At 36.6% G+C, this 27,132-nt stretch overlaps 1 protein-coding gene across 4 annotated transcripts in view; it reads right to left on the minus strand.

The window, feature by feature from the left end:
- RSPO2 (R-spondin 2) overlaps positions 1-27,132 on the minus strand; it is a 110,952-nt gene that overhangs the window by 39,239 nt on the left and 44,581 nt on the right. For 2 of the 4 annotated variants that reach the window (XM_035318963.1, XM_035318966.1), the window contains exons 2-4: positions 18,039-18,227; positions 8,622-8,765; positions 7,056-7,244 (exon numbers count right to left, since the gene is read on the minus strand). In XM_035318963.1, coding sequence (XP_035174854.1) covers positions 7,056-7,244; positions 8,622-8,765; positions 18,039-18,227 — 522 coding nt within the window. Of the gene's footprint in view, positions 1-4,965; positions 6,206-7,055; positions 7,245-8,621; positions 8,766-18,038; positions 18,228-27,132 lie in introns of those variants that run through there. The other 2 variants (XM_035318965.1, XM_035318964.1) reach the window with 2 other exon arrangements.

Below are 27,132 nucleotides of genomic sequence, written 5' to 3' on the forward strand. Positions count from 1 at the left end.
GAGGATAGAGCCAGTCTCTTTTCAGTTGTGCCCAGCAAGGGGACGAGAGGCAACTGGTACAAACAGAAGCACAGGAAGTTCCAGCTCAGTATGAGGGGGCACTTCTTTACTGTGAGGTAACAGAACACTGGAACAGGTTGCCCAGAGAGATTGTGGAGTCTCCTCTGAAGATATTCAAACCTGCCTGGAGGCCATCCTGTGCAACGTGCTCTAGGTGGTCCTGCTCAGCATGAGGGTTGGACCAGATGATCTTCAGAGGTCCCTTCCAACTCTATCCACCCATTCTGTGATTCTGTCCCCAGTCCAACCTCCTGCTCTCAGTAGGGTCAAGATCATTCAGGCCAAGTCAGGTTTCGGAAACTTCCAAGGATGGTGAGGGCACAGTCCACTGGACAAATCCAGCCTGGCGCTTAACTGTCCTCATGAAGAAGTTGACTAGTCCAGGAACAGCAATAACCGCCTTTGCCACTTAGGCTATCTGGTCTTGTGGCAATGTAACGACCAAGAGGAGATATAAAATGTGGTAATGATGTTTACTGAGTCCTACCCAGAGACCTAGTATTGACTCCTAAAGGGTAGATGGTGTTTGCAGGTATTGTGAACTCAGTACAGGTGCAATGTAGAAAGATCTTGAAAGCAAAATTTTCAAGACTGCCACTTTAGTGTAGATGTAGTCAAAAAGCTCAAATGAACATTGTCTGATCACAGAGATCACTCTGAACTGAATGTTCTTGTGCTGCATTTAGTTTGAACTCTTCTTTGTATATCTCACTTCTGAAAAAGAGATTAATTGTAGCTGAAAGAAACCTCATGAAATTCAGAGACAAGTGCAGAGTTCTGCATGTGGAAAGGAAGTAGACCTTGAAAAAATACTTACTGAGCACTGACTGGCTGTGGAGGAGCTCTGCTGGGAAGGGCCTGAGGTGTCCTACTGAAATTGAGCTAAATGCGAGTCAGCTGTGCAACAAAGATGGCAAACTACATACTGACTGTATTAACAGGACAGCAGGCTGAGGGAAGTGATCCATTTATTTGACATTCATCAGACCAAATCTGGGAGACCAGATGCAGCTTTGTGTCCCTCAGTTCAAGAAAGATATTGATAGATGAAGGAGTTTAACGCAGAGCCACCAACATGGATAAGGGCTGGAACACTTGTCCTTTGAGGGGAGACTGAAGGAACTGAGTCTGTTGAACCTGGAGAATAAAATGGCTTTGATGAGCTCTCCAGTACTGTGCCTGGTAAGATCATGGGCCTGATCCTCCTGGAAATCATCCTGAGGCATGTGGAAGACAGAGAGGTGATTAGAGACAGCCAAGACTGTTTCACAAATGGAGGATCATGTCTGACACTAAGATGGTGGATTTCTACAACAGAATAACAGCATTAGTTGACAAGAGAAGAGCAACATATGTCATCTACCTTGACTTGTGCAAAGCCTTTGATACAATCCCATACACCATCTTTGTCTCTAAATTAGAGACACATGGTTTTGATAGATGGACTGTTCAGTGGATAAGGAACTGGCTGGACAGACATATTCAAAGAGTCGTACTCAACAGCTCAATGTCCAAATGAAGACTGGTGATGCCTAGCATCCCTCAGGACTGGTACTGTTTAATATTTTCTTGGGAAAGATGAACAGTGGTATTGAGTGCACCCTCTGCAAGTTTGTGGATGGCATCAAGCTGAGTGGCATACCCTAGATACCCTAGAGCGAAGGGGTGCCATCCAGAGGCACCTTGACAGACTTGAGAGGTAGGCCTATGCAAACCTCAACAAGGCCAAATGCAAAGTCCTGCACCCGAATAAGTGCAATCCCAAATGCAAGGTCCTGCACCTGGATAAGTGTGATCCCAAACTTGATTCTGTTAACACAGATGCAGGCTCTGCATGATGGTGCATGGTGGGAGGACGAGAGAGACCAGACAAGTTGAAACAGAAGTTCAGTCCGCATGTAAAGTTTTTCAATGTGAGGTTAGCGAAGCATTGCAACTAGCTTGGCTGGAAAGGTTGTGTAGACTGCCCACTTAGATATTTTCATAACCAGACTGGAGGTAGCACTGGACCACACTGTCTGACCCTACTCTGAGCAGGAGGTTGGAATATGTGACCTCTGTGTCTCTTCCAACATGTATTATTCAATAATTCACCCAATGATTTGCTGAGTGTACAACTAAAAAATTCTTCAGTTAGCCTCTTCTAAACCATATACATATATTTTTAAATATATGTTCAGAGAACTGAAAATTCCCCTTGATGGGTTTCAAAAGAGAACAGATATAGCTAGGACCAAGCCAGGAGATGGGCAGGCAGAATGACAAGGACATTTTAGATCCTTTTTACTGCAGCTTATCAATTAAATCCAGCAATTTTAAAACAGTCACTCTCAGCAGAAATATGTTGTTTTAAAGACAAGTTGTTTTCCTTATTTAACAAAGGAAACTATACCTTTAACATGGTTACTATTAGAAATTAGGACAGTTTAATATAGTTTAAGTGTATACCTAATGTCTTCAGAAAAGCGTATGGACAGTTTTAACCTAAATATTTTTTATTCTATATTATATATGTTTGCAAACCAGGATCACTGACTCCCTGTTTCCCACATTACTAGGAACTTAACTGACTAAAAGAACTTTCCCTGCTTATTTAACATTTTAACTTTCATCTTGTAGCTCTGTGCATTTATTTGTTCTCTGTATTTAAGTACATATTTTTACCTTTAATATTTTCAGTCATAACTTCTGCATATTAATAATAAAGCATAACTACAGTGTAAGGATAGAAAGCTTGATTGAGTATTTTCACTGTTGCTCCTCTAGAAGTCTCATATTCTATTGCAGTAGTAGGATAACACAAGATTACTGCATAAAAAGCATTCAAAATGAAATCAAATAGCACAAAGTCCATCCAATTACATGTCTGTGTTAAGGAAAGAACTCCCTCCTACTGTAACCTCGTGACTTTTCCCCTTCCAACATTAGGAAATTAATGCAGACATCCATGCAGAGAGAAAGATGGCCAAATAAGCATTTCTGAATGGAATAGTGTTTTTGTTTTTTGTTTGTTTGTTTGTTTTAAAACCAGAAATAATAGTTTTGTGTAAAATAATAGTTGTGGAATATTTAAAGTAGAGCTGTTTCACTTGACTTTGTAATACTTAATACAAAACATGAACACAATCTGTGAGTACCTGGAGGGTACAAAAAAAAAAGAGAAGTAATTTAGTGTGTAGAACATAGGGAACATGCAAACATATGACGAAAAAAAAAAAAAAAAGAATACTTATAATAAATATACATGAAAACTTAAAGACAACAAGATGTATCAGCCCATAGAACAATTCTGGCTGCTAATTTTCCCATTCCTTGTACCTGAATTGCTGTTTTTTTTTTTTTTTTTCTTTCCTTCTTTCTTTTTGAGCTATAAACTAGAAGAGTCCTGGTCAGGAAGAGACCAGCTAGGGTAGGAGGTGGTCTGAATGATCCAAGTCATCTTTTTCTAAGTCTAATTTCTTGTAGTATGAGTCATGTTACACCCAAGCCACAGGGTAACATACATAACATGAACAGATATACAAATGTGACATTCCCATCTGGTAATAACAGCTAAATAAATTTGTACTGACAATAAGAAAATATTACTAAGTAACTTCTACTTTGAAATCAAGTAGAGTATCCTCTTACATGTTGCTGGCTTCAGTAGGAAAAAAAGTGATATCATCTTTCACTTGCATTCCAGCTTCTATCTCTACAACTCTGCATATACCAGGAAAGTGATAAAGAATTCTTCTTCATCAACAAGATTTGTATTACAGCCACATGGCCAGATGGGTAACATCTTAATCCCTGATAAATATGAAACTGAAGTACTTAGTAGGAAAACCGAATTTAAGTCCGCTTCTTTTGAAAGCATAAAATCTGTTTCAGAAGTTTTTCTGTAATGCAGACCATAAATACGAACTGTAAAAATGTACAGAAGTAGAAAACATATGTCACAAGCACTTTATTTGACCCTGTTCTACCAAAAATATCCTTACTTCCTGTGCTCAGTTTAATCCATCACAATCTATAACCATCTTAGCTGTATGATCCAATACTCGGCCTACATGTTTGTGTGTTTACGTACTGAGAAATTTAGGACAAAAGGATTTATTAGCATAGCCTTTCAACAGATATTTACAGGGATAACTGTTCTTCAGTTATCAAATATTGCTAACCTTGCTTTTTTTTTCTCTTACTTCCTCAGTTTAAAAGTTCAATTACAAAATATCTAACATCAGGAAAATGCTGCATTTTTAAAGACAGAATCTCATCTTTAACAGCCAGAATCTGCTTGATTTGAGCTTCCCTGTAGCAAACAGGTCTGCCTCCTGGTACTTCGCTGTCATTAAGAAAGCCACTGCTTTCTGAGCAACTAAAAACATTCTGAGTGACTAAAAGGGCAACCTGCTAACTAAATGAAATATGATAAAGGAATTGGATTTTCAACCAACTATGTGTAAAATTGTAATTAAAACATATAATAAAGCCAGAGATTCTAAGACAAATTCAGTGTCTCTCACTTGCAGTGGTAGCCAGGTCAGGGGAAAACCTACCCCAGCCACTTAAAATACTACTAACATATCTCCTCCCTGGAGTTTCTTAGTAGAGAGAAAGGAAACTGATACTCTGATCAGTGATTTATATGAATCAGTGTTAATCACCAGGATTCAGTGTGGGGAGTTCAGACCTGCAGTTTTGTACGTATTTATATTTAATCTCTGAGAATACAGGCAGGGAGTTCCACACCACAGGAGGACAAGAGAGAACTACAAACTTCAGAACTTATTAGAAATAATAGTTACAAAAGAATACTACAAGTCTTTCACACTGAATTCGTATTTGCAGCAACAACTTTTCTGAAACATGCTGAACAAAAGACGTAGATTTGATCAAAGATCTTCGTGCAGACTATAGAATAAATTTCCTAACTCTAAGGAAAGCTTCCCTCTGTACCTTCAAAAACATAAAATTTGGAAGGTAAATCTTTAATCTGTAACCTGAATTTCCAGAAAAGAAAATCTGAAACAGCCTAAGAGAATACTATGGCAGCCCTGATTTTTACCCTTTTTCTTCCCTCCTCCAAAAAAGTTCATTTTTTATTTTATTTTTAACACCTCACTTCTAGACTCATTGCTTCTCTTTTATCCTAATAGAATGGATACCAAACCCAGTCTTTCTGTTGGACAACCAAAGTTTTCTCCTTTTGTAATACATAAACTACTGTATATTACATATATTAGAAAATTAACCATTAAACTTAAAATGTAAGAACAAAGTGTTAGAAAATATCAATAATGTAAAATGTAATGTAAAAGATGATATGGGCTGCATATCAAATATGAAATAGATCGTTCTGGTGCAGCATAAGTCCATACAGTCTCTTGTTTGGGCTATATTTAACTTATTTAACTTGCTGACAAGAAACTCAGAATATTTCCATAGATTTTTGCTGCTACTCATGGAGGTCAGTCTGCATGCAACGTGAATCAGAGTCAAAGTGTATAGTGTGACAATGATGTTTACTTATCATCTCAGTTGCCTTTTGTTCACCAGTGTGTTTTTGTTTTTGTTTTTGTTTTTTCCCTTGTTGGCTTGCAATTGACTATTAGTATTGTATTTGCATTTCATTTCCACAATTAAAATACCCACCCCCAAAAAAAAAAAAAAAAAAAAAATCAACTTGACATCATTATAGTTAACTCTTCAGTGAGACTGACTTTGGGAGATACTTAGGTTGCAGATTAACTGTGCTGTACTATTGTACCCCTGTACTACTTTGACTTTATGTGTAAGTGCATATGCATGCATGCACATGTCTGTGTATATAGAGAGTGGAACAGGGAGGAAGTGTATAACTTAAATTAAGTTAACCTGGACAACAGAGAATCAACTTTATATTATTTTCCAGAGTGATACCAGGGTCCAGGTACAAATACATACCAGGACAAAACTATCAGAACATAAATCATAGTTACTTATGCACCTACTCTAAATTTAGTTCAATTTTAGCTTATTCTTTGGGTTATGGCTTAATCTTAGGACTCCACCACCCTTTATTCCTTTTGATTTGTCTGATTTCGCAGTTCACCATGCTTGCGGCAGCAAGTTGGACTAGAGATCTCTTGAAGTCCCTTTAAGCCTGAATCTTCCTTTAATCCTACAATTCCAAAATAAATGGCATTTTTATCACCTGTTGATCACCTGCCTCTCCTCCAAATTCTGGAAACTGTAAATGTTCAGTCTTCACAAGTGAAAGATTAAGCATTTCAACTAAAAAGATAATAAAAACACCTCTCACCAGCGACATGTCTCCAAGCTGGGATCTACAAAACGGAAAAATTTGAAACTTAATTTCCTTTTTTAAAATTGCTTCACTATTTAAGTCTTAGAACACTATAATAAGGGAATATGATTCTTTCTTTTATTTGCTCATGCTAATTGCCATAAGTTAATCTCATGCCAAAAAGCATAATGTCTATCACTATTCTGTTTGTTTCAATATAGCATAGTTTGGCCCTGATCAGAACAAGATATTCAGAACAGGTAACATTTCAGCTAATAGTTCCAGCTAACAATGCCATGTGTAATTTTTGTCATTTAGTTTAAATACCCGTAACATCAGCACTGTGCGTCACCTGCAGAGATTTAGAATCATGATCTGTTTTTACAATGTGCAGAGCAATTAGTTATTTCACAGTCACTATAGTTTTTAAGCTGCAGCTCAAACTACAACCTCTTCCAGTTCTTTGATGAGCCACCTCTTTGAAAAACCAGACCAGGAAGAACACAGTTTCACAGTCCATTGAGAGACTGATCATTCCAAGTCTTTCCCTCAAGTCTTGCTGCACAAATTAGGTCTGCAGTAGTACTGCTGCCATTCAGCCTCATCTGGCAGAACAGACAGGGTTTCTGCTTCAGCTGGAATGAAACAGCTCTTTTTTTCAAGTTAGAAATAGAATTTCAGTTAAGGAAAACTCAAAGATTTTTGTGGTGTGCTCTAGGCTTACCTCCTGGACAATGCCTCATAGCCATTTTACACCGTCTGGATTCTGCAATGGTTGGGCATGGTATCGTGTCTTTTGCTGGCTTCTTCACAATTTGTCTTGTTCTCGTTTCCAGGCCCCACTTAAATCCACATGTTTTATTGTTTCTGCTGCAAGTTCCCCACTCACTCCACTGACCCACTTCACAGCCTTCTGACAAAGCAAAAAAGAAAACACATTATCAATTCTTCTGGTTCTTTCTTTCTCTTGTTTAAAATTTTGCAATCAGCAAGCACCACGAGAATGCACCACTTAAAAGCTTTTCTGCTAACCAGCAAAAACTTGGATACAAAATATTTTACAGAATTTGAATCATTTCAGTCTACATCATTTCAAGCATAAAACAGTCAGACTATCAATCTACTTGTACAAACAGCACGTCAGTTCCAAATACTCAGAAACACTCCTAAGATCATGAGATTGATTTACATTTTTCTCTTTTTATTTAATAAATCCTGTTCAGTTGTCAACTAGATTTCCAGAGCTCAAGAGTTCACATTTCTAGGTCCTCCCCACCATGAAATACAAGGACCATTCTTGAAAGAAGTCTGTCCTGAGGCTGCCAGGCTTCAAGGTAGTCTCACCAAGCTGTGAGACTCAAGCCGTTGACAATGTTGGCTCAAAGTTATAAAGCAAATTTCTACTAAAAACACTAATTTGCTAATTTACATTTGGAAAAAAAAAAAAAAGGAAAAAAAAAGGAAAAAAAAAAAAGAAAAAAAAAAGGGTCTGAGCTGGTGACAGGATCTCAGTGCTACATATTTTACAGAGCTTGCAGAGGAATATTCACCATAGTTTTGCAACAAGAGACCGTGAAAATGCAGAAGACCAACTTCAGCTTCTACTACTCTCTCTTCCAGTTCTTCTCATCTTTCTAATTTGTCCTGCACATGGATGTGACTACCTACACATCTTCCTGCTTACAGGACTTGTACACATCATTTTTTATTTCCCCCTCCAACAGCAGATAGTGTTTGTTGTAGAATTCCCAGTGTGTATAGATGATGCCATACAAAAACTTAACTGTATATCAAACTCCTCCTTTGCTTCCTTTCATTTGCTAAATGGAATTGTGGAGAGCTACACAGGAATTAAAAATGACTTTGAAGCCCAGGTGCTACAGCAATTCAATTTGCCCTGCCTCTGGGTTCTGGACTTTGTGAAAGGCAAGAGGAACAGGTAGTTTTATGAGGGCAAGAATTCAGTGAGTATGTTATTGACTTCAAATGCAAATACTGGCCTTCCTGAAATATTGCAAATTCTGAGTTACAAAACTACATACATGATGATTCATGGGACATAACTTTCTGATGCAGAAAAGAGATGCATTTCCAGAATGCATTATTTCAAAATGTGGAAAAAAATATTATTATTATTGTTATGGAGAAAGAGATCCAGACACAACCCATTAGTGAATATTTCTTGATCAGAACTGCTAAGCATCAGCCTAAAAACTTTGTCATCAGCATTTGAACCTGGCCACCTGGCAAAAGAGTAGCTTCAACAGCACTGCTGTGCTCAAAGACTCACCCACACATTCCATAAGCTCTTCCAAGGCAGCAAATCCAGGGGGGCATCCTCTGAAGCAGCGGCCTCTGTGTGAGTAGAAGCCAGTTTTGCATTTGGTGCAAAAGTCTCTGCTAAAGCAGGAGTCGCAGTTTTCTATTCTGCATCCTGAATCAAAAGGATCATAAGGAATGACACTCCTAAGTTAGGGTAAGACTCAAAATGAAAGGATTTATAAAGCAATAGAATAGCAAAACCACAAGTACTATAATTAGGAACAGTTATCCTGAAATCTACCAACTATATAAGACAAATCTGTTAACTGTATGTACCACATTTTCCTCTACATCCTTTTGATTCTATTTTCTAACCAAAACTGTAGATAAAACTTCCAATTAAGTGATTTTTGAGTTGATTTAATCTTTCTGGAGGAAAAGTATCAAAAATAAACTAATCTTCTCTTTAAGTGATATTGAGGAAAGTAAGACAGAGGTTATTTTGGGAAGTATGCAAATACTCCATGTATTATGTTTGGTTTATTCTTTATTCCTGCAAGCAGGATCCACATTTTTTCCATGACTTGACCCAATAAATATCTGAACGTTTTAATGTTATCAACAGCAAAAGTTTGGCTTCTTACCCACAGTCTTTTTTTTACAGGAAATTTATTTTCATGAAATTTGCACTAAAGAATAGGAGATCAATGCCCATAGAATAATGCTGCAAAATCACTTCCCTATATTAATGTATCTGCAAAGTAAAATAAGGCAAGCTGCTCTGGTGTACTGGGTGTACTGCAATAGTTAATTGCAAGTCTGGTTTGTTCTATTCAACATGTACTGCAAATATTTTATCAATTGCAATGCTTGAATCAAACATCCAGTGTGTTTAAATATTCAGAAAAAAAAAAAAAAAAAAAAAAAAAAAAAAAAAAAGCCTTTTGCCCACACACACAAGGCAGCTTGAAAAGACATCAAGGTTTTTCCAAACCATTTAGTCCAATGATGAGGTGAAGAACAAAACATTAAAAGATAAATTAGCATCATGTGACCCTCCCTCATATCTAAATGACGCAAGTAGTCTTTTTTTGGAATACTGTTTTAACTAGTGCTTTCAAATCATGTTGAGGAGTAATATGTATAAAGTCTATTTCATTTGATCTCTCTTGAGTCAAAGAAAACTTTACCTGCTGATAACATATAAACACGCTAATCAGGTGTCTAACCTTACACTGGGGGTACCCTACATAAAACAACTGCTATTTAACAGCACATATATGAATACCCTATATTCAAGCATTAAACTAAAGGATCAGTCTTCTATTAGTTCTTTGGCTGTACTTCAAACACACATCCTATTTATATCCTTTGCTTTTCCTTCTATGTCAATTTTATTTGTGTTGCAGTAGAGCCCTTACCATGACAATTTTATTTTGGACACGTTAATAGGGGCTCCTGGGGTAAAGGTGGGCTGAGATTTCCAGCTAAGCAATTTATTTTTATGTTTTTCCTATAAAGATAAATTACTTCAAAAATCAAATGCCTATTATTTAATCTGCATCAGATGCAGTTTAGGGAAAAAATACTAAAAAATATATTAGGAATACTTTAAGATTTCTGACACTAAAAATTTAATTCTCCAGAGTGATCCAGCATGGTGCTTGGGGTTACCAGGTACTATGTGTAGTGTTTCATGAAGGATGCTCGTGTAGCTCTAAGCCTTGAAGGAGTTTTTTTGGTACAGATTCAATAAACTAAACTAAAGAGATAAAGAAAAGTGGTATTCCAGAAGTTAGAAACATTAACTTTCTATGAGCCTATTTTCAGTCACAGTCATAGGAGTGGTTATAAAACTAAGATTTTTTTTTTTAAGTGGATTATTTTTGGTGCCTAGCTTAATCTTATTATATTGTTTAAATGCTTTGGGGTCAAATTTACTTTACTTATCTTTTAAATCAATTCGATGTTAATAAATAATTTTAACCGTGTCTGAACAAGTAAATCAAAATAACTTAATTCTTAAAATTATTTTGCTTTTAAAGCTGAATATATCAACATGGACAAAGAAAAAAAGCATACTTAGTTTTTAGCTGAACATTTAAGAATACTGATTCTTCATTATCAATATTAAAATACATTGGTATGCAACTAAATACAACTGTATTAAACTTAGTATTTGTTTTTGTTTACTAGCATTATCTACATATATGTTATTAAATGTACATTACATTTACATTAAATGTAAATTATTTTTTTTTTTTTGGATTCTATCATTTAAATAATAAATTGAATAATAAATGTGTAATCTGGTATGAAACCTAAAGAGCTGTTTGGCGTCATATACAATAGTTAAAAAAATAACATTTTATTAAATATCTTTATCCTTTACACAAAATAACATAATAAGAAAATAAGGAAATTTGTTTATGGTTAAAATGAATTGCTTTCTTCTGATTGCCATAGTTGTCAACTGTTCTAATTTTTTGATCTTAGCATCTTATGTCTAACTCTGGAAAAGGGAAGCAAAATCTTTACTATTTTTCTAAATCACTTCAAATTAACTTGTCAGTTTACTGACAATTATAATATACTGGAACAAAAGAGATATTTTTTTTTTCATCTAGAGAAGACATCAAAAGCATTTTTATGAACTCAGCTTGCTAGCTGTAAACCTAATTGCCTCTTTTTCACTGGTTTAGTGATTTAATTTTCTGTACTGTTTCAGTTGCTAAACGATGTTGCTGGTGTATTGTTTTTATTCCACCTAAAAGACTACCTGGAACTTTACAACAACAACAACAACAAAAAAAAAAGGAAATAAAAATACAAAGTTAAAAAAAAAAAAAAGAGAATTATTAAGATTTTAGACACAAGTAAAATAAAGAAACAGATGATGCACAACCCCCAGTATTCTACAGAAATGCTTTGATTTTTGCTCTAAAAATAAACAGAAAATTGTATACAGGTTTCTGCATAGATGGGAATAATTGTCTGTTAAATTTTAGAAGTTGCAAGGAGAAACCTAGAAGTGGAAGTTTTAGAGACTTTGGAGGAAAGATAAGGCTAGTGTTGAGGAAAAAATGAACTGATAAATTCAGGCTTGTAGAATAAACTTTAAGAGCAATCACACACCTCTGGCAAACCAACCCTACTTGCAGGACACCTAATGTTCAGAACCTGAGAGTGAAGAAATAAGAGGTGCTTTGGTGTTGCTGTTCCCATTCACCTAGCAGCAAGATGCCTGTATGTTAGACTCCCTAACACTTCCTTCCCTGATACTCAATTTACAGTGGGTCTGCTTCCCATCAGACTTCAAGTATCTTCTATTCCTGCTTGGCATTGTGTCTCCTTATATCCCACTGGACCTACTACCCACTACTACTACATTGCCAGGACCTCTCAGACTCGTCATAATACTCTTGCTGCATCTCTTCTAGCACAACCTATTTTCTTTATATTGTTTCTGTCTTAGCACTAAAAGAAGTGTCACAATCTTGCTTCCATTTTTCCACTTCAGATGTATAAAATGCTATTTATTTATATTTTTTGGTACAGATTCAATAAACTAAACTAAAGAGATAAAGAAAAGTGGTACTCCAAAAGTTAGAAATGCTAACTTTCTATAAGTCTATTTTCAATCATAGTCACAGAAGTGGACATAAAACAATGAAAGTCATCCCCATGTGTGGAAGTGAGATATCTTCCTCTGGTACCATCCTCACCTATCTAGAATTCAAAAACCACTCAGGGACCCCCAGAGAAATCTGGTGGTATGTCTGATTAGCACAGCCTATTTCTTAACAGATGCCATTTTTAAAAATGTTACACCATACTTCCCACCAGAGTTGTACCTAAATGCTAAAAGCTCAACATTCTGACCTCACTGAAATCCATGGCAAAGGTCCTAATTGCTTCAGCAAGGGCAGTTTTCAACTAATAACTTTTTTTTTTTTTTTTACACCAACAGATTGATCACAGACCACTATAACTACCGTAATGGGAAAAAACAGTATTAACCCCCCTGAAGAGAGACAATCTTCCATGATAAGTATTTACAAAGTAAAAAATTAGAACTAAAGAGCAGTACTCCAACAGTCAGAAATGCTAACTTTCTACAAAGTCTATGTTCAGTCACAAACTGTCACAGGAGTGGTTATAAAATCACAGCACCATGACTTCACCCCTCAGGGGAAAGGGTGGAAAAGAAGTCACTGCTTCTTTGGTGAAGCTACACTGGGCTGCAATTAGACTGCAGTGCTCTACTGAATATCTACAGTGTTTAGGCAAAACAAAATTATACAAAAATGTACCCCTTCAATAGAGCTCTGAAATTCTGTTTATTTTGTTTTATATTATTTTTCATACAAGATACATACCTTCTCCAATGGAAAGTCTATTGATACTGTGCAATCTCTTAATTTAACCTGAGAGAAGAGTAAGGACTTGAGTGAGTGACATTTCACCGCAGCACAAAGGCAGATCACAGCATGTTAAAGTGCCTCCATGCTTTAGAACAGCTACAGAATATGCTCAAAAAAATAAATATAATTCCATGAGCTACAGCTAACCAGGAAACCTACAGAACTGAAGGGCCAAAAATTTTGGTTCTCCAGAGTAGAAAAAGAAAAAGGATTGCATTTCCCTCAAAAGAGCCATTGGCAAAAGAAGAATCCAAAGACAGAAATTTAAATCATTTTAGATGTTGCTTACTGAAACAGAGTAGAAAAATGTAAGTTATGAGCTTAGGAGCCAATGCCCCTTTTTACTTAATTTTCAGTGAGTTTTAGCATCCCATGGCACTTCAGAAATAATTTTCTTCTAAACTAACATTACCAAAACAAGTACTATCCTTCCATTGTAAATCTACCACCTGCTTTAAGATGATGCAGAATAAGCTGAATCATAGGGAAAATATAATGCCTTTGGAGATCAAGCTGAAGAATACAACACTGCAACTCCCACTCTCATTTTTATGCTTCTCAGTAAACAGCATTGGCGCTGCAGTCTTAATTTCATTATGCCATCCTGACGTTGAATTAGAGTCATACAATGGTTTGGGTTGGAATGGACATTAAAGACCATCTAGTTCCAACCCCCTGCCATGGGCAGGGACACCTCCCACCAGACCAGGTTGCCCAAATCCCCATCTGGCCTTGAACACTTCCAGGGATGGGGCATCCACAGCTTCTCTGGGCAACCTGTGCCAGTGGCTCATCAGCTGGACCAGCACCAACTTTTACACTAATCCCCTGCAGAATTCCCTGAACTAGGAAACATTTCAAAAACCCAGACATTTCATAATTCACCTGGAAGAGAGAAAATAAAGGCACATGAGGGACAGAGACTGGTAGTACCACTAAGAGGAGGAGACACATGGCCACAGCTGAAGTAAGCTATGCTGTGAGCAGCTCCTGTAGGGGATGGAGTTGAATGACCAATGGAAAAAAAGAGACCAAAACATTGAGTGGCTTTCAGGAAGATCACTGAGGCAACAGTAAGAAGAGGGGGAAAGTCATAAGAAAAAGAGCTTCAAACTACATGGAAGCTATTTAAACTCCAAAAGAAAAATGGCTTTAGTAGCTGCAGGAGGGGTTTTTGTTTTGTTTTATTATTATTTATTATTATGCAATTAAAGATTTTTAAGCTACAATTTCAGCAGGGGCCGAACATGAATTCTAGAGAACGTTACACAGCCACTTGACAGTAGCGGTTCCTAAAGTTTACCACAGGTCCATGATTTCAAAGAGATCGATGTTACTTATAAAATACTATAATAAGTTTTTTTTTTGTTTTTTGTTTTTTTAATTCACTTAATACAGACTTAAAAATACATTTCTATTATGTTCTATTATTTATTTGTTATTAGTTGAAATCTTTTAAACAAATGCCAAACCATAGTGTTTTCAATTCATATTTTACAAATATACAATTGCCTTCTTAAATCTATTCACTACAGATTTAAGAAATCTTAATTTAAAACACTATTAAGATTTTTTGTTGGCAGCTGAATGGAAGGAAGGTCTTCTGTCAAAATACAAAAAATTAGCCAAAAAAAAAAAAAAAAAAAAAAAAGAATATGACTAAATCCTTACCAAGAAGAACTTGAAGGAGGAAAAAAGAGAGTACAAAAGATGAAAAAAAAATAAAAATAAAAATAAGATGTCTATAACATAGTGATAGTTACAACTTAATATCTGGCCATACGATTTGATTTTCAACATTGCAAATGAAGATTATTTCAAATACTGTTTTTTCTTTATAAGAGAAAGTCATTAAAATTGTTACTAAAAAGACAGAATAATATAATTTTATTTAAAGCAAATTGGGCTGTCCTTGTTTTGAATCCTTGACAGACTGGCATGAATCGTACTGACTACAATCATCTCAAAGCTTCATATATTCTGCAGTACTACACAAGGAATAGTTAAGCTATCACGTCAGTGATGCCTTACAATTTTTGTAACAAAGTTTGAAAAATATATTATCTTTCATTATATTTCACGTGTTTAAGACATAACTGATTTGTTCAAAAGCTTCTCTTTATCTCTGTTTCACTTAAGGCACATGGAAGAGGTAATAACAAATTTAGCAATGTCTGACACTTCCATGAGAAAGAAGGTGGACATAAATAAATGGAGTAGGCAAACAAATCTGAAGAGAGGTATAATTTCTAAGTTGTAAGTTTGTCTTCCCCAAGAAAGATTACAATGGATATTGACTAGGTTGAAACATTCAAGATGGGTTCAATGCATTAATCAGACCAATATTAAACCAACAGTGAGGCAACAGATTTCATTCTATTCTTTAATTGAGCTTTGTGTTTTCTGCTTCTTCTTTGGAATATTTTTTATTCTTGTTGGAAGAGTATAATTCAAAGTTATTAATTATTAAATTTTCTTGGAAAATTAACAATCTGTAGCTCTTCTCTTGAGCATTCTTTTACATAAAAGATGCAACACTTTCCAATTTGGTGTCCAAATGTACTGCATTCTTATACTTCAGTGTTCAAGATGAAAATCAACTCCAGCAGGAAACACTACATCGATTCCTAGGGACAAGTAGTTTAAAAATTACATGATTCACTGTTACTAGAAAAACAGTCTAGAACTATTTAGCAAATTCAGGAGACACATACTGCTTACATGTAGAAAAGAAAATTAGCCTTGAAATTCAAAATTTCCGTAATTTTTGGAGCTGTTGCACTTGGCTGTAGTATTTATTGTGTTACATTTGGCACTAACTATGCTTGTCTTTTAAAATCATGTCAACATTTTCCATTAAAAAAAAAAAGTTCTATATCTTCTCTAACAAAAATAGGCAAGTGTTCCAGTAATAAAATGTTAAACAGCTTTTGTGCCTGTAAAGACATTAATAGGGCAGAAATCATTTCAGCTTATGTAATTCAAGCCCTGGAACTCCCAGACGGATTTTAACATTGCCAGGATTTTTATTATTTTTAGCTGAGATAATACTATCTGAGCAATAATCTGTAACTAGCTGTACCTAAAAGTATCTAGCATTGAGTAGGAAGAAACCTATTCTACATTTTAAGAATGTTTATTTTAAGTCAGTTTGAATCCACAGAATGTCTGTATTTCCACAATTAAGTGTGTGCGCCATGTGAGATCACCAAATCAAGAGCAAAAATGTAGGTGCGATTTATAAATACACCAGTTGGCGATTATACCAAAACAAAAATATACAGGTCAAAAATCATTGGAGGGGAACCAAAACTGGTCTGTAAATGCAACTGTATAATTATTCTCAGAAGGGGAGACTGTCAAAGGCATGAGGGTGAGTTAAATATGCAGCACTCAACACATGCCAGTATGGATTGGACACAACCTCACATTCGTTTTTTTCAAAACAAATCCTGTAATTCAGGGAAAAAAGGCCACTTTCTGTAAGTGGTACAAATGTAAAAAAGTTGTATTGAATTCACAATCCACCTTCTGCAAATAACTTTTTTTTTTTTCTTTAAAGTCAGGAACAACTACCAGTAAAGACCATAATTTTTCCTATCTCACTATCACAGCATAGGCTAACGTAACTAAATTAATCTATTTCCCAAAACTGTAAAACATTCAAAGACAATTTTACATAGGGAAGTTTTTACAGCCCAGTTTTGAAAGGATGAAGGTGGACAAGTTGCTGAATTCACAACTGCGTTATGAAAATGAAGGCCAAAATCCTAAATTGCTTTACAGAAGGGATATATAAACTATATACTAGTCTCATTTAATTTTTCATCAAAAACTAGCCACCTGGTACAGATTAGGCGGCACTCAGCAATATTACCTAACACAAAGCGAAGAATACCATATCCACCAAGCCCGCGCAGGGAACTTGGAGAAACAGCCGGGATGTCATTACATGGGCTGGAACGTGGCCAAAGCACTGCAGTTAATGCTCTTATTCTAGCCAAAAGTGCCACAGAATGACCTCATATGGCTGTCAAGATTATGTGTGATCTGAAAGACAGCACCCACTTTCTCACTACACAGTGCATCCCAGTGACATGCCGCAGGACTGAGGGGGAGAGTGCCATACGTTTAACGAACATTTGATTATTTCAGGAAGCAGAGAAAAGCTGTTTTTCACTTCAGGTTCTTAGGTTTGGTGACCTAATTCTGGTTTGACTATTACACATGAAAAAAAATATGAATTAAAGGTAGTAGCAATGATTAATAATCCATATGGGTAATTGTCCACATATGAGCATATGGAAAAATCGATACAAATAGGCACAACTGCCAGATAGTGGTGAAATAATGTGTAGATATACCAGAGCACTCATTGGTTTTAACAGTTGTGCTGCTAGGCACAAAGATGCAAACAAGGAATCTTGTTGCACATTAGCAGGTTGTAAATTTTCAAATAAAATGCAGTACTAAAAGTGAAAGGTTGTTTGTTTGTTTTTAATAGTACATCTGTTTTATTAAAATAGCAACACTTACATATTAAAACATGTCTGGTGTGAGGTGTCTGGTCATCTGAAATTTGTGTGGGAACAAATAGCATGAAGAGAAGCCCACCCATATCTCGGTGCATAAACTAGGCTAGCTCCTATGTGAGCCATTATTAAATTAATGCTTACTCTTTTTTATTTTCCTATAACAGGATTTTTTTGTTGTTGTTAAAACCAAGAATATCTGCTTAAATCATCATTCTTTCATAAATTTCTCTTTAAAAAAAATAAAAACAACAACAACAAAAACTAGGTTAATAAATACACAATTTACTGAATGTTACAGATCTTGGCATGAGCCAGGACATTCTTTAGAAAGAAGTTTTATGATGATCTTGAGACATCTGTAAAAACATCATTACGTTCCACAACATATCATTTTAAAAACGGGTGTGAATTATGGCCTTCCTATAAAAAGTGAACGTAAACTTTCAAAACAAATAATAATAATTATTAAAAAAAAAAAAAACTCACTTGAACATCTGTTCATATCAGGCGTTCGGAGCCCATAATACCCCGATGGGCAGGAATGCAAGCATTCACCGTATTGTCTCATTCCTTCTCTTCGCAGGAAGAAGAATAACTTATGTTGGCATCTGATGCACCCATTATCCTTTGAACAAGATAAACAGCCTTTGCAAATTGGATTTGGTCCATAGCTAGCTGCAAGATAAGAAAATAAATTACACTTTAAGATCATCTGGAAATTATTTTGGCTGGAGGTCCACTTTCTTGTAAAGTGTTAGTTATCTACTGCATGATTACAAATAGTTTTAAAAGAAAGGTTTTAGAAGTACACTCATTGCCAAATATCTGCCCTGACAAGTGAATAAAAAACAAACAAACAAACAAACCAAAAACATAATCTCTGTATTTTACACTAGTATGTAGGGCAATTTAATGAATACCTTTTAAATAAAACTACAAGCAAGTGAAGACCAAGCTATACAAAATTCACAATTACAATATAAATAAAATCCATATGCTGAATTCTAGTTTGAGGCTGAGCATATAAGCAAAAACTATCAGGAAAAAAAAAAAAAATCAGCACCGTGATTTATTCTCCTGGAATGACAGTTCCATTGAAATACAGCACCTACACCATTGCAATTTCTTACTCCTGAACAGAGAGGAACATTAAGTTGCAAACTTAAGCAGCAAGCAATCAGCAGAAAAAGTATAACACTAGCAATGCACATCCCATATCTTTCGGGGTTATTAGTGCAGCTTTCTACAAGTTTCTAGAAAAAACAGGTCGAAAAAAAAAAATAAAAAATATGCACAGACATTATGGAAGAAAGACATTTAGATACAATTATCATTTTATGTCAACAGCTACTGTCTTCATCTAAATGGTTTGCTTTTTTGTTTTTATTACTTGAGTGATACTGCAACACAAATCCTAGCAGCATCTTTAGTACCCTGCCTTTCTCCAGAGTCACAGAACATGCCCCCGCCCCCCATGCGCACTCAACTCCTTGTCAGGCACTGAGTCAGCACAGCAGGTTAGCAGAGGGACGATGGCTCAAGATGTTCCTGAAACCAGAATAACTTAATAGGACTTTTTAAATATTAAATTGGCCACAGGACCTCACAGAAATTCACCAGTTTGAACCTAGTTTACTGTGAAAGGAGAGAGAGAGAGAGAGAGAGAGAAAGAGAGAGAAAGAGAGAGAGAGAGAGAGATTTTGCAACAGAAGGAAAGCATCTTTGAGGCGTCAATATCTTTTTAATAGAGGCCACTCTGACAGAAGCTGGCCAAAAGCAGAAGGACTGTGTTTAATTGCTATATTTTAAAGTATTTAAAAGTATCCACACCCTAACATAGTACTCCAGTAATTTTATTTTATATAGATGTATAAAAATGGTTGTTCAATGGCTGACTTCACCAGCAGAGCTAGGAAAAGAAGAAAAGAAAAAGCCCACCACCCTCTGGAACCAGTAGCTGATAAGCTTTACTCTCACCTTTGCACATCTGCACACCACATTCTCACTCCCTCGCTGCTCCATGCCCCCCACATGCCTCTCCAAGTTCAGTACGACAGCAGTCAGCTTCTATCTTGTACAAAACACTCCTGGTGGGTGGCAGGCAGGACAAGGAACCAAGCAATCTGCCATGAAACGGCTCAGCCAGTGAGACAATTTCTGAGTGTTGGAGTCCTCTGGCACCAGGCTCATGTGCTGATTCTCTTGATGGGAATAGCATCCTCCTCCATGGTATACATACTGCCACTCTTAAACTATCTTTAAGATGAGCCCTTTGCAGTGACATCCTACAAGACCAATTGCCTTAAATCCCTGCACCATTGCACACATCCTGTTGTCTGCAAGCCCTCTGATTTAAAATTTCCTATGGTTCATCTCGCAAACACTCTCATTCTTCAAAGACATACAAGAAGGGAAACAAACAGATGAGCTAGGCCTGAAAGCATCCCTCATCTCACTGTCAGTAGGGATTGCCTTTCTGTAACCACATCAAATAATATGTTACCATGTACTCCAAAGCAATTGTTGCTTAACACGTGGTGGGCTATCCCATAGACCTCTGGGTCCCCTTTTAGTCTCCTTGCATCTGACTCTCAGCAAATCTGTACCTCAACTTGCTCAAGGTTCTTCACAGAAGCCTGTGCTTTAACAAAGGAATTGAAAACAACAAGGCAAAAGTAAAGCTGCAAGATGCTCCAATTTATTCACCACTCAGAGAAGTTTTTGGAGTTGGAAACACTAGAATTCAGGATCTCATATCCAGCATGTTGTTTCTACTGCAAATCAAGGATATGTTTTTCCTCTCTGTCCCACTTGAGCAGCTGCACAATATTGTCATCAAAGAAGCCAGCTCCCTGACTTCACTCCAGGTATCAGCCTTGCCCATCCGCCTTGTGCAACTGTCACTCTAGCCCTATGCTCTCTTTTGGAATAAGCTAACTCCTTCCACAACATAAGCCATACATACTTCTGGGGAGTCTGCTCTGGGGAATACACCAAGTAGGCAGCATGATGCCTGCAGAGCTATGCCACACAGTCTTCATACCCTTTTCTAGCAGTCTTGGGCAGGAGTCTCCCCCATACACAAAGGGTACGAATTTCATTAGGGGTGTCCCTTAGACTCACACCACCCAATATGTAACAGCTGTCATAATAATAATAACAATAATAATTATAATAAAACAATATCCAAGCACAAAGTATGATCCTTGCATTATTTCAGAAGATGAACAGAGAAGCGTATATATGACTATGACTTAGCACAACCATATCCAGGGCCAAGAAGAAACACAAGGCCAAGTGCTAACAGCATGGACATAGCGAAAGGATACTATTCTCAAGAGTGTGGCTTTGGGGAGCAGGGATTACAGTCTGGAGCAGATACATTTGTAGTGTCCATGTTGGTCTTATCCCCTTCCCTCACTGACCCCTGACAAAATTCAGATTTCTTGGCTACAAAACATATGTCTCTGTTCGACTCTACTGTCCACCTTTCCTTTATCTATGACTGTCCACGTTATTCTCCTTTTTTTTTTTTTTTTTTTTTGTTTGTTTGTTTCTGGCAAGATGCTTTTGGTGTTCACCCTTTGTTCTGCAGACAAATTTAATTATGCTGACTTACTTGGGCTTCAGAGATAACTCTGTTCAGGCATATTCTCACATGAAATGGAGCTAATAGCATAAAAATGATCCTCCATTACTTTATGTTACCATTTGCTTAGGAGATGAAGGGTAAATATTTCACAACTTCAAGTCAACAACGCAGGATATATGATAGGGTTCAGTAACAGTTATTTTGTAAGTTGTATATAATTATTCCCAAATTTTAACTTATGTATAAGTTCACCAAACTGTCACATCTAGACTGTCCTTTACCTTAACAAGTTTGTAATTTCTCTGCCTGTAGTTTTTGCTCTGATACAAATGTGATGAGGTTCAGTATTAAAACTTGTAAACTGCTCTGAAATCCTCATGTGGGAATTGTTATAGATGAGGCACATGTATTACTACTTATATATCTGATCATTAGACACATTGATTTTGGATAACAGGCAGATCAAGATGGTTACAGTGATGACTTTTCCTCTTGCTCTCCTTGTTTCTAAATTATAATAATAATAAATAACAATAATAAATAATAACTAAAAAAAAACTAAAAATGCATCAGATAATTTTCTCTTTTCTTTACCACACTAGGCAAAAAATAAAAACAAAAAAAATAATTTAAAAAATCAATGAAGAGTTACACAATGATAACGGGAGAAAATACGGGGAGAGAATGTGATTTGTATGCTAAAAAAGAGAGTAGATTTTATGACAGAATCTGAAAGCTTCTGAATGTGCTGTTTAAGCAACAAACTGAAAAATTTCAAAGTATTTTGCATACAGTAAGTTATTGTAAATTGTATTTCACAGAAATAGCTTTCTTCCATTTTGTTGCTGCTTATATTCTTGAAGAGCTTCATGGCAAGCATACTGGCTTCTGCAACCTTTTTCTCAGTTCAACTTGTCCCATAGCAGAAAAAAGCATGACATGCTCTACTGCTATATTACTTGGATACTGAACACATGCTTTAACAAATCAAATACTCCAATGTTTTCAGCATCACATAAGCATTCCATCTTGAAGATATCAACTTAACTATACTCACAGGCTATAACAAAATTCTACAAACCCCTCAACCCCTCAGAAAATTTTCCCTTTACATCTTGCTTTAACACAACAAATACAATATATTCTTATGGTACATAGCTTTTTCTGTTCTCATATAATTGCTCCTTGAACGCCTGTGTTCATCAGGAACATCTATACACTTCCTTTTGAATTTCTTCATAACTTTTTTTTTCCCCCTTCTCTATTAGGCTGCAAGAAAAAAATAACAAGCTTACAAAACATGGTCAATCACGTTCCAAGTTATCGGTTGCATCATATGCAATGTAAAACATCATACTACTCTCAGTTCTCACATCTCGATTTCAATTCTGCCTGGAACACCCTCCTTGACTCTGTGTGCCAGGCAGGCAGATTTTCTCCATCCAAATCCCTCATGAAAACTCACTCCTTCCACAAGGCCCACAAATGTTAACCAGTGTCAGAACTCTGCTGTCGTCACATCATAAAACCAAAAATGCACACATGCTCTAACTTAGCACCATCCTCTAGGTCTCAAAGCACATGATTGCTCTGGCTGTCTGTTAACTTTGTGAGCTCCTTGCAGCAGAAGCAATGTTTTGTATAGCCACACAGGTATGTATCAGGGTGCAAACACTGCACATAAACACAAACACACAGCTTTATATAGATAGCGTGTTTTCTATTCCTTCTGCTTGCTACTTCTACAGCTACATTCTAGGGCATCTCTGTATTTAAATAAAAAGCATTTACAGACTTGATTCCCTGTGTTGCTTTTTTATTTTAAATCTGGGATTAAATATGCCATTAGAAAAGGTCACTTGAGAACACAGACTAATACCCAAACACTGAATGAAATACTTCTGAACTCTAAGGGTGTTCAAAGTTTCATGGTTTGGATCCATATCAAATAAAAATCAAATGTCAGCTAATTTAACTCTTGTCTGGATCAAATGTATTAAAACCACTTCGGCAATATGGCTTAAAGTGAATTGTTATGACTATTTGAAATCATGAGAGAACCAACAGTACAAAATAAGTCTAATCTGTTCCCCACAATAATACAAGTTGCTTTGTGAGCAAGAGAACTAACAGTATTTGATTTCCTATGGATTTTAATTTCTTGCAGCCACACCACAATAACTGCTACTAATTTGTGCCTTTCTTGTATACCCACTTGCTAGTTGTCACAAATCTCTTCAAAACCTAGTGTTCCATTTCATCCCAAGAACATGGTATCTTCACACACCTGTAAAAACCAAATTGAAATGGAGAAATGGATACAAAACCAATCAAAGAAAGAGGAGGACCTGGCAGAGTAAACAAGCGCTAGAAAACACCATTATCTTAACATCATTTCTTTAATGGGTCAGAATAGCTTGCTCCTTGTGATCCTAAAATCACTCACAGCCTGTTCATTGTGTCACTAGTTACCTATTTGGTTTTGGCCTTTTGAATTCTCCAAAGCCAGAAACTGGGTTTATTGGTACAACAGCCAGCTTAATGACACTCTTGCCCTGACTGGGATTGCAGCTACATGAACATTGATCATTGGAGTTTAGCTCAAATCTAGCAGAAATGCTTCTGAGACACTTATCATTGCAAACATGAGGTGCACATATGGAACTTGGAGGAGCAAAGCAACTAAAACACTATTACAAGATGCATTTAGAGTAGAAAGAGTAGATTTTGTAATTCAGATTTCAATTAATGCTATAAAGATAGCATATATCATACCATAAATATATCTCCAGTGCAAGAAAATAAACTAGAATACACTCATGCTTGGCATATGACTTCAGAATGGAACAATGATTACAGCCATATAGATGCACCAATATAATATACTATATCAACATACTGACCATAAAAGACTGCAAAGTCACTGTAGCTAAAAACTATCTAATAGGTTATTAGCTTATTGGTTAATAATTTTCTTGGCTGGCCAAGAGAACTGCATATTTTTCATTAGAGCTGTGAAGGAAAAAAAAAAAAAAAGAAAGAAAAGAAGAAAAAAAAAAAAAGGAAGAAAAAAATGACTAGTCTGACTCCAGTCATTGTGTTAATTTAAGAGAATTATTATATTCAAGGTCAAAGGGGATTTTTGTGATCAATTAGTCCACTGCCCTGTACAAAGCAGCCACAGAACTTGTGCTTTACTAAAACATATCATTTAAGAAACCACTCAGACTTGATTTTAAAATTTTCAGTGGCAAGGAAACCACCACAACCTTTGTTAAGATATCATAGGGGCTAATCACTCTCACTGTTGAAAACCTACCATGGAATTTTGAACTTCAAATAACAACCACTGGACCTTTTTATATCTTTGTCTGCCAGATTGTTAACAGTTTTTCAATGCTTTTTCCCCAATGCAGACACTCTGATCAGGTCAACTCTTAGCCTTCTCATGGGTAAGATAAACAGAGCAAGATTCCAGAATGTCTCACCGCAAGTCAAAGTATCCAGTCCTTTGATCAATCCCTTACCATTTTATCAACAGACTTATGGACACCAAAAAAGAACTCAGCAGGGAAAAAGTGATTGTACCAGTGCCAAATACAGAAGTGATACAGCTTCTCTACAATTCCTAGATATTACTCGCTTGAAACATTCACGTATTATGTAACTTCTTTTGACCACAAAAATACTGCCTCCCAAGTACCACACTGCTCTGCATAGGAAGCAGCCATTTTGTTCCCCAGTGCATTTTGCAGTTACACAGCAGATCACCCAGTGTTAATAATTTTCAGGTCACCAATCCTTAAACACCTGGGATCAGTCTCTTCCAAGCTGTCCACAGCCTAGAGTGTTTCCCAGGATGCCACTCTTCCTCTGAAGACAAACTGTACGGTAGCATTTCTCTTCAATAAATATGGTGCAAATCTCATTAAATTCATGCTCACAGTATCATAGAATGGTTTGGTTGGAAGGGACCTTAAACATGCCATGGGCAGGGACACCTCCCACTAGACTAGGTTGCTCAAACCCCCATCCAACCTGGCCTTGAACACTTCCAGGGATGGGGTATCCACTGCTTCTCTGGACAACCTGTACCAGTGCCTCATAGTAAAGAATTTCTTCTTTACATCTATCTAAATCTTTAATTTAGACCATTCCCCCGTGTTCTATCACTATGCCCCCTGATAAAGAGTCCCTCCCCTGCTTTCCTGAAGTCCCTTTTGTATACTGGCAGGCCACTCTAAGGTCTCCTTGCAGCCTTCTCTTCTCCAGGCTGAACAACCCCAGTTTTCTCAGACTGTCTTAGCAGGAGAGGTGTTCCAGCCCTCTGATATGTCTTCATGGCCCTCCTCTGGACCTGCTCCTGTGCTGAGGCTGAAGAGCTGAATGCAGTACTCCAACTGAGGTCTCTCAAGGGTGGAATAAAAAAGACGGGGGGGGAGGAGGGGGAGGGGGAGGGGAGGCAATCATTTCCCTCGATCTGTTGCCCATTCTTATTTTGATATTTGATATTTTGGCCCAGGATACAATTGGCTTTCTGGGCTGCAAGCACATATTGCAATTGCTCATAAGTGGGCAATTTTATCTATATAGCATTATGAAACAATTTCTTCACTTTCTTTAGAGGTTTTAATTATATTTCAATATCATAATTTTACATTTAAGCCACTAACATTTGTAATCTCTTTTCATTCCTTTGTTAGTGATACAATGTTCTCTGATTATTCTTGCCTGAGAAGCTTTGTCTTTATAATACCTATATTTCAAAGATAGTGCATTTTTATTCCACTTCCAAATCAAAATATTTCACTTTTGTTACATGGCTATCCAGCCAAATACTTCTAGAGATTTCTGTACTGTTTTCCCACCACTGTGGGGAAATCATTGTAAAGACCCGTTAGATACCATTCCTGTCAAGCACCCAGGCGAGTCTCAAGAAATAACCTACACATTGAGATATTCTGCAATACTTAGAAACCATAGACACTATCAACACCGGCTACTTGCTACCAAATTCAGAAGCCTACTTAACAATAAAATGACGACATATTGTATGTTTGTTTCAGGATGCCTGGGTTGCTCAGATAGTTTGAGAACATTACTGATGCTCTTTCTTAGCTTAACCAATCACAGAAATGTGTAGCCATTTTACATCGTTCAACCATCTAGATCTTTAACAGACATCTCTTGCAATTTACTTTCTGGATATCTGCCATCAGTTGGAAACATTTAACTCCCCTATTCCTCTTCTGCTATTTATGGCCTGTTGATCCTCACCTTCATCTGTAGTGCCTTCAACTCCGTTGAAAGGTGCTTCATGGTTCTATTTCTGATATGAATCCTCCTCCACAATTTCTTTCTGTTTAGTTCCTAAGGGGACAGTTCCTTTCTCCCTGAAAATGGAATAGCATTGTTTCCTAAGCCTGGTTGCTCAGAGTTATTCCATCTCCCCAGCATTCCCCAGTGACTTCACTTGTCCTTCCAGTCTAGAAATCCAGAGCTGTCAAAATTTACATTTTATGCACAGGAAGTCATTACTGGCTACAGGATGGAAAAAATAAAAACAACAACCCACAGAACTATGGAACATCTGTTGCAGGTCACAAACGTCACTATCACCTGTCATCCTAAATATTTAGTATCAAAATAGATACAGAGAGGAAATTTTCCCATTCCCTGTTCAAACGCCCTTGGAAACATTAGCTTTTATTGCTGTTTGCTATTCACAGGTTCACCAGTTTTATCCTAGGTCATCCTGTTGTCACTGACAGTAATACAACACTAATACTTGAAACACTGGGGATAAAAAAAGGCTCAAGCATCTCAGCCAGAGTGCATACAGAAACAAAACAAAGTAAAATAAAATGAAATATACTAAAAAGAAAAACAAACAAACAAACAAAATCCTCCCTGTATGTTCACGTACAAGGGCAGTGACACAGCCAGCCTATGAAAAAAAAAAAAAAAAAAAAAAAAAAAAAAAAAAAC

The sequence above is a fragment of the Oxyura jamaicensis genome, chromosome 2 (genome assembly GCF_011077185.1).
Source record: "Oxyura jamaicensis isolate SHBP4307 breed ruddy duck chromosome 2, BPBGC_Ojam_1.0, whole genome shotgun sequence".
NCBI classification, from domain to species: domain Eukaryota; kingdom Metazoa; phylum Chordata; class Aves; order Anseriformes; family Anatidae; genus Oxyura; species Oxyura jamaicensis.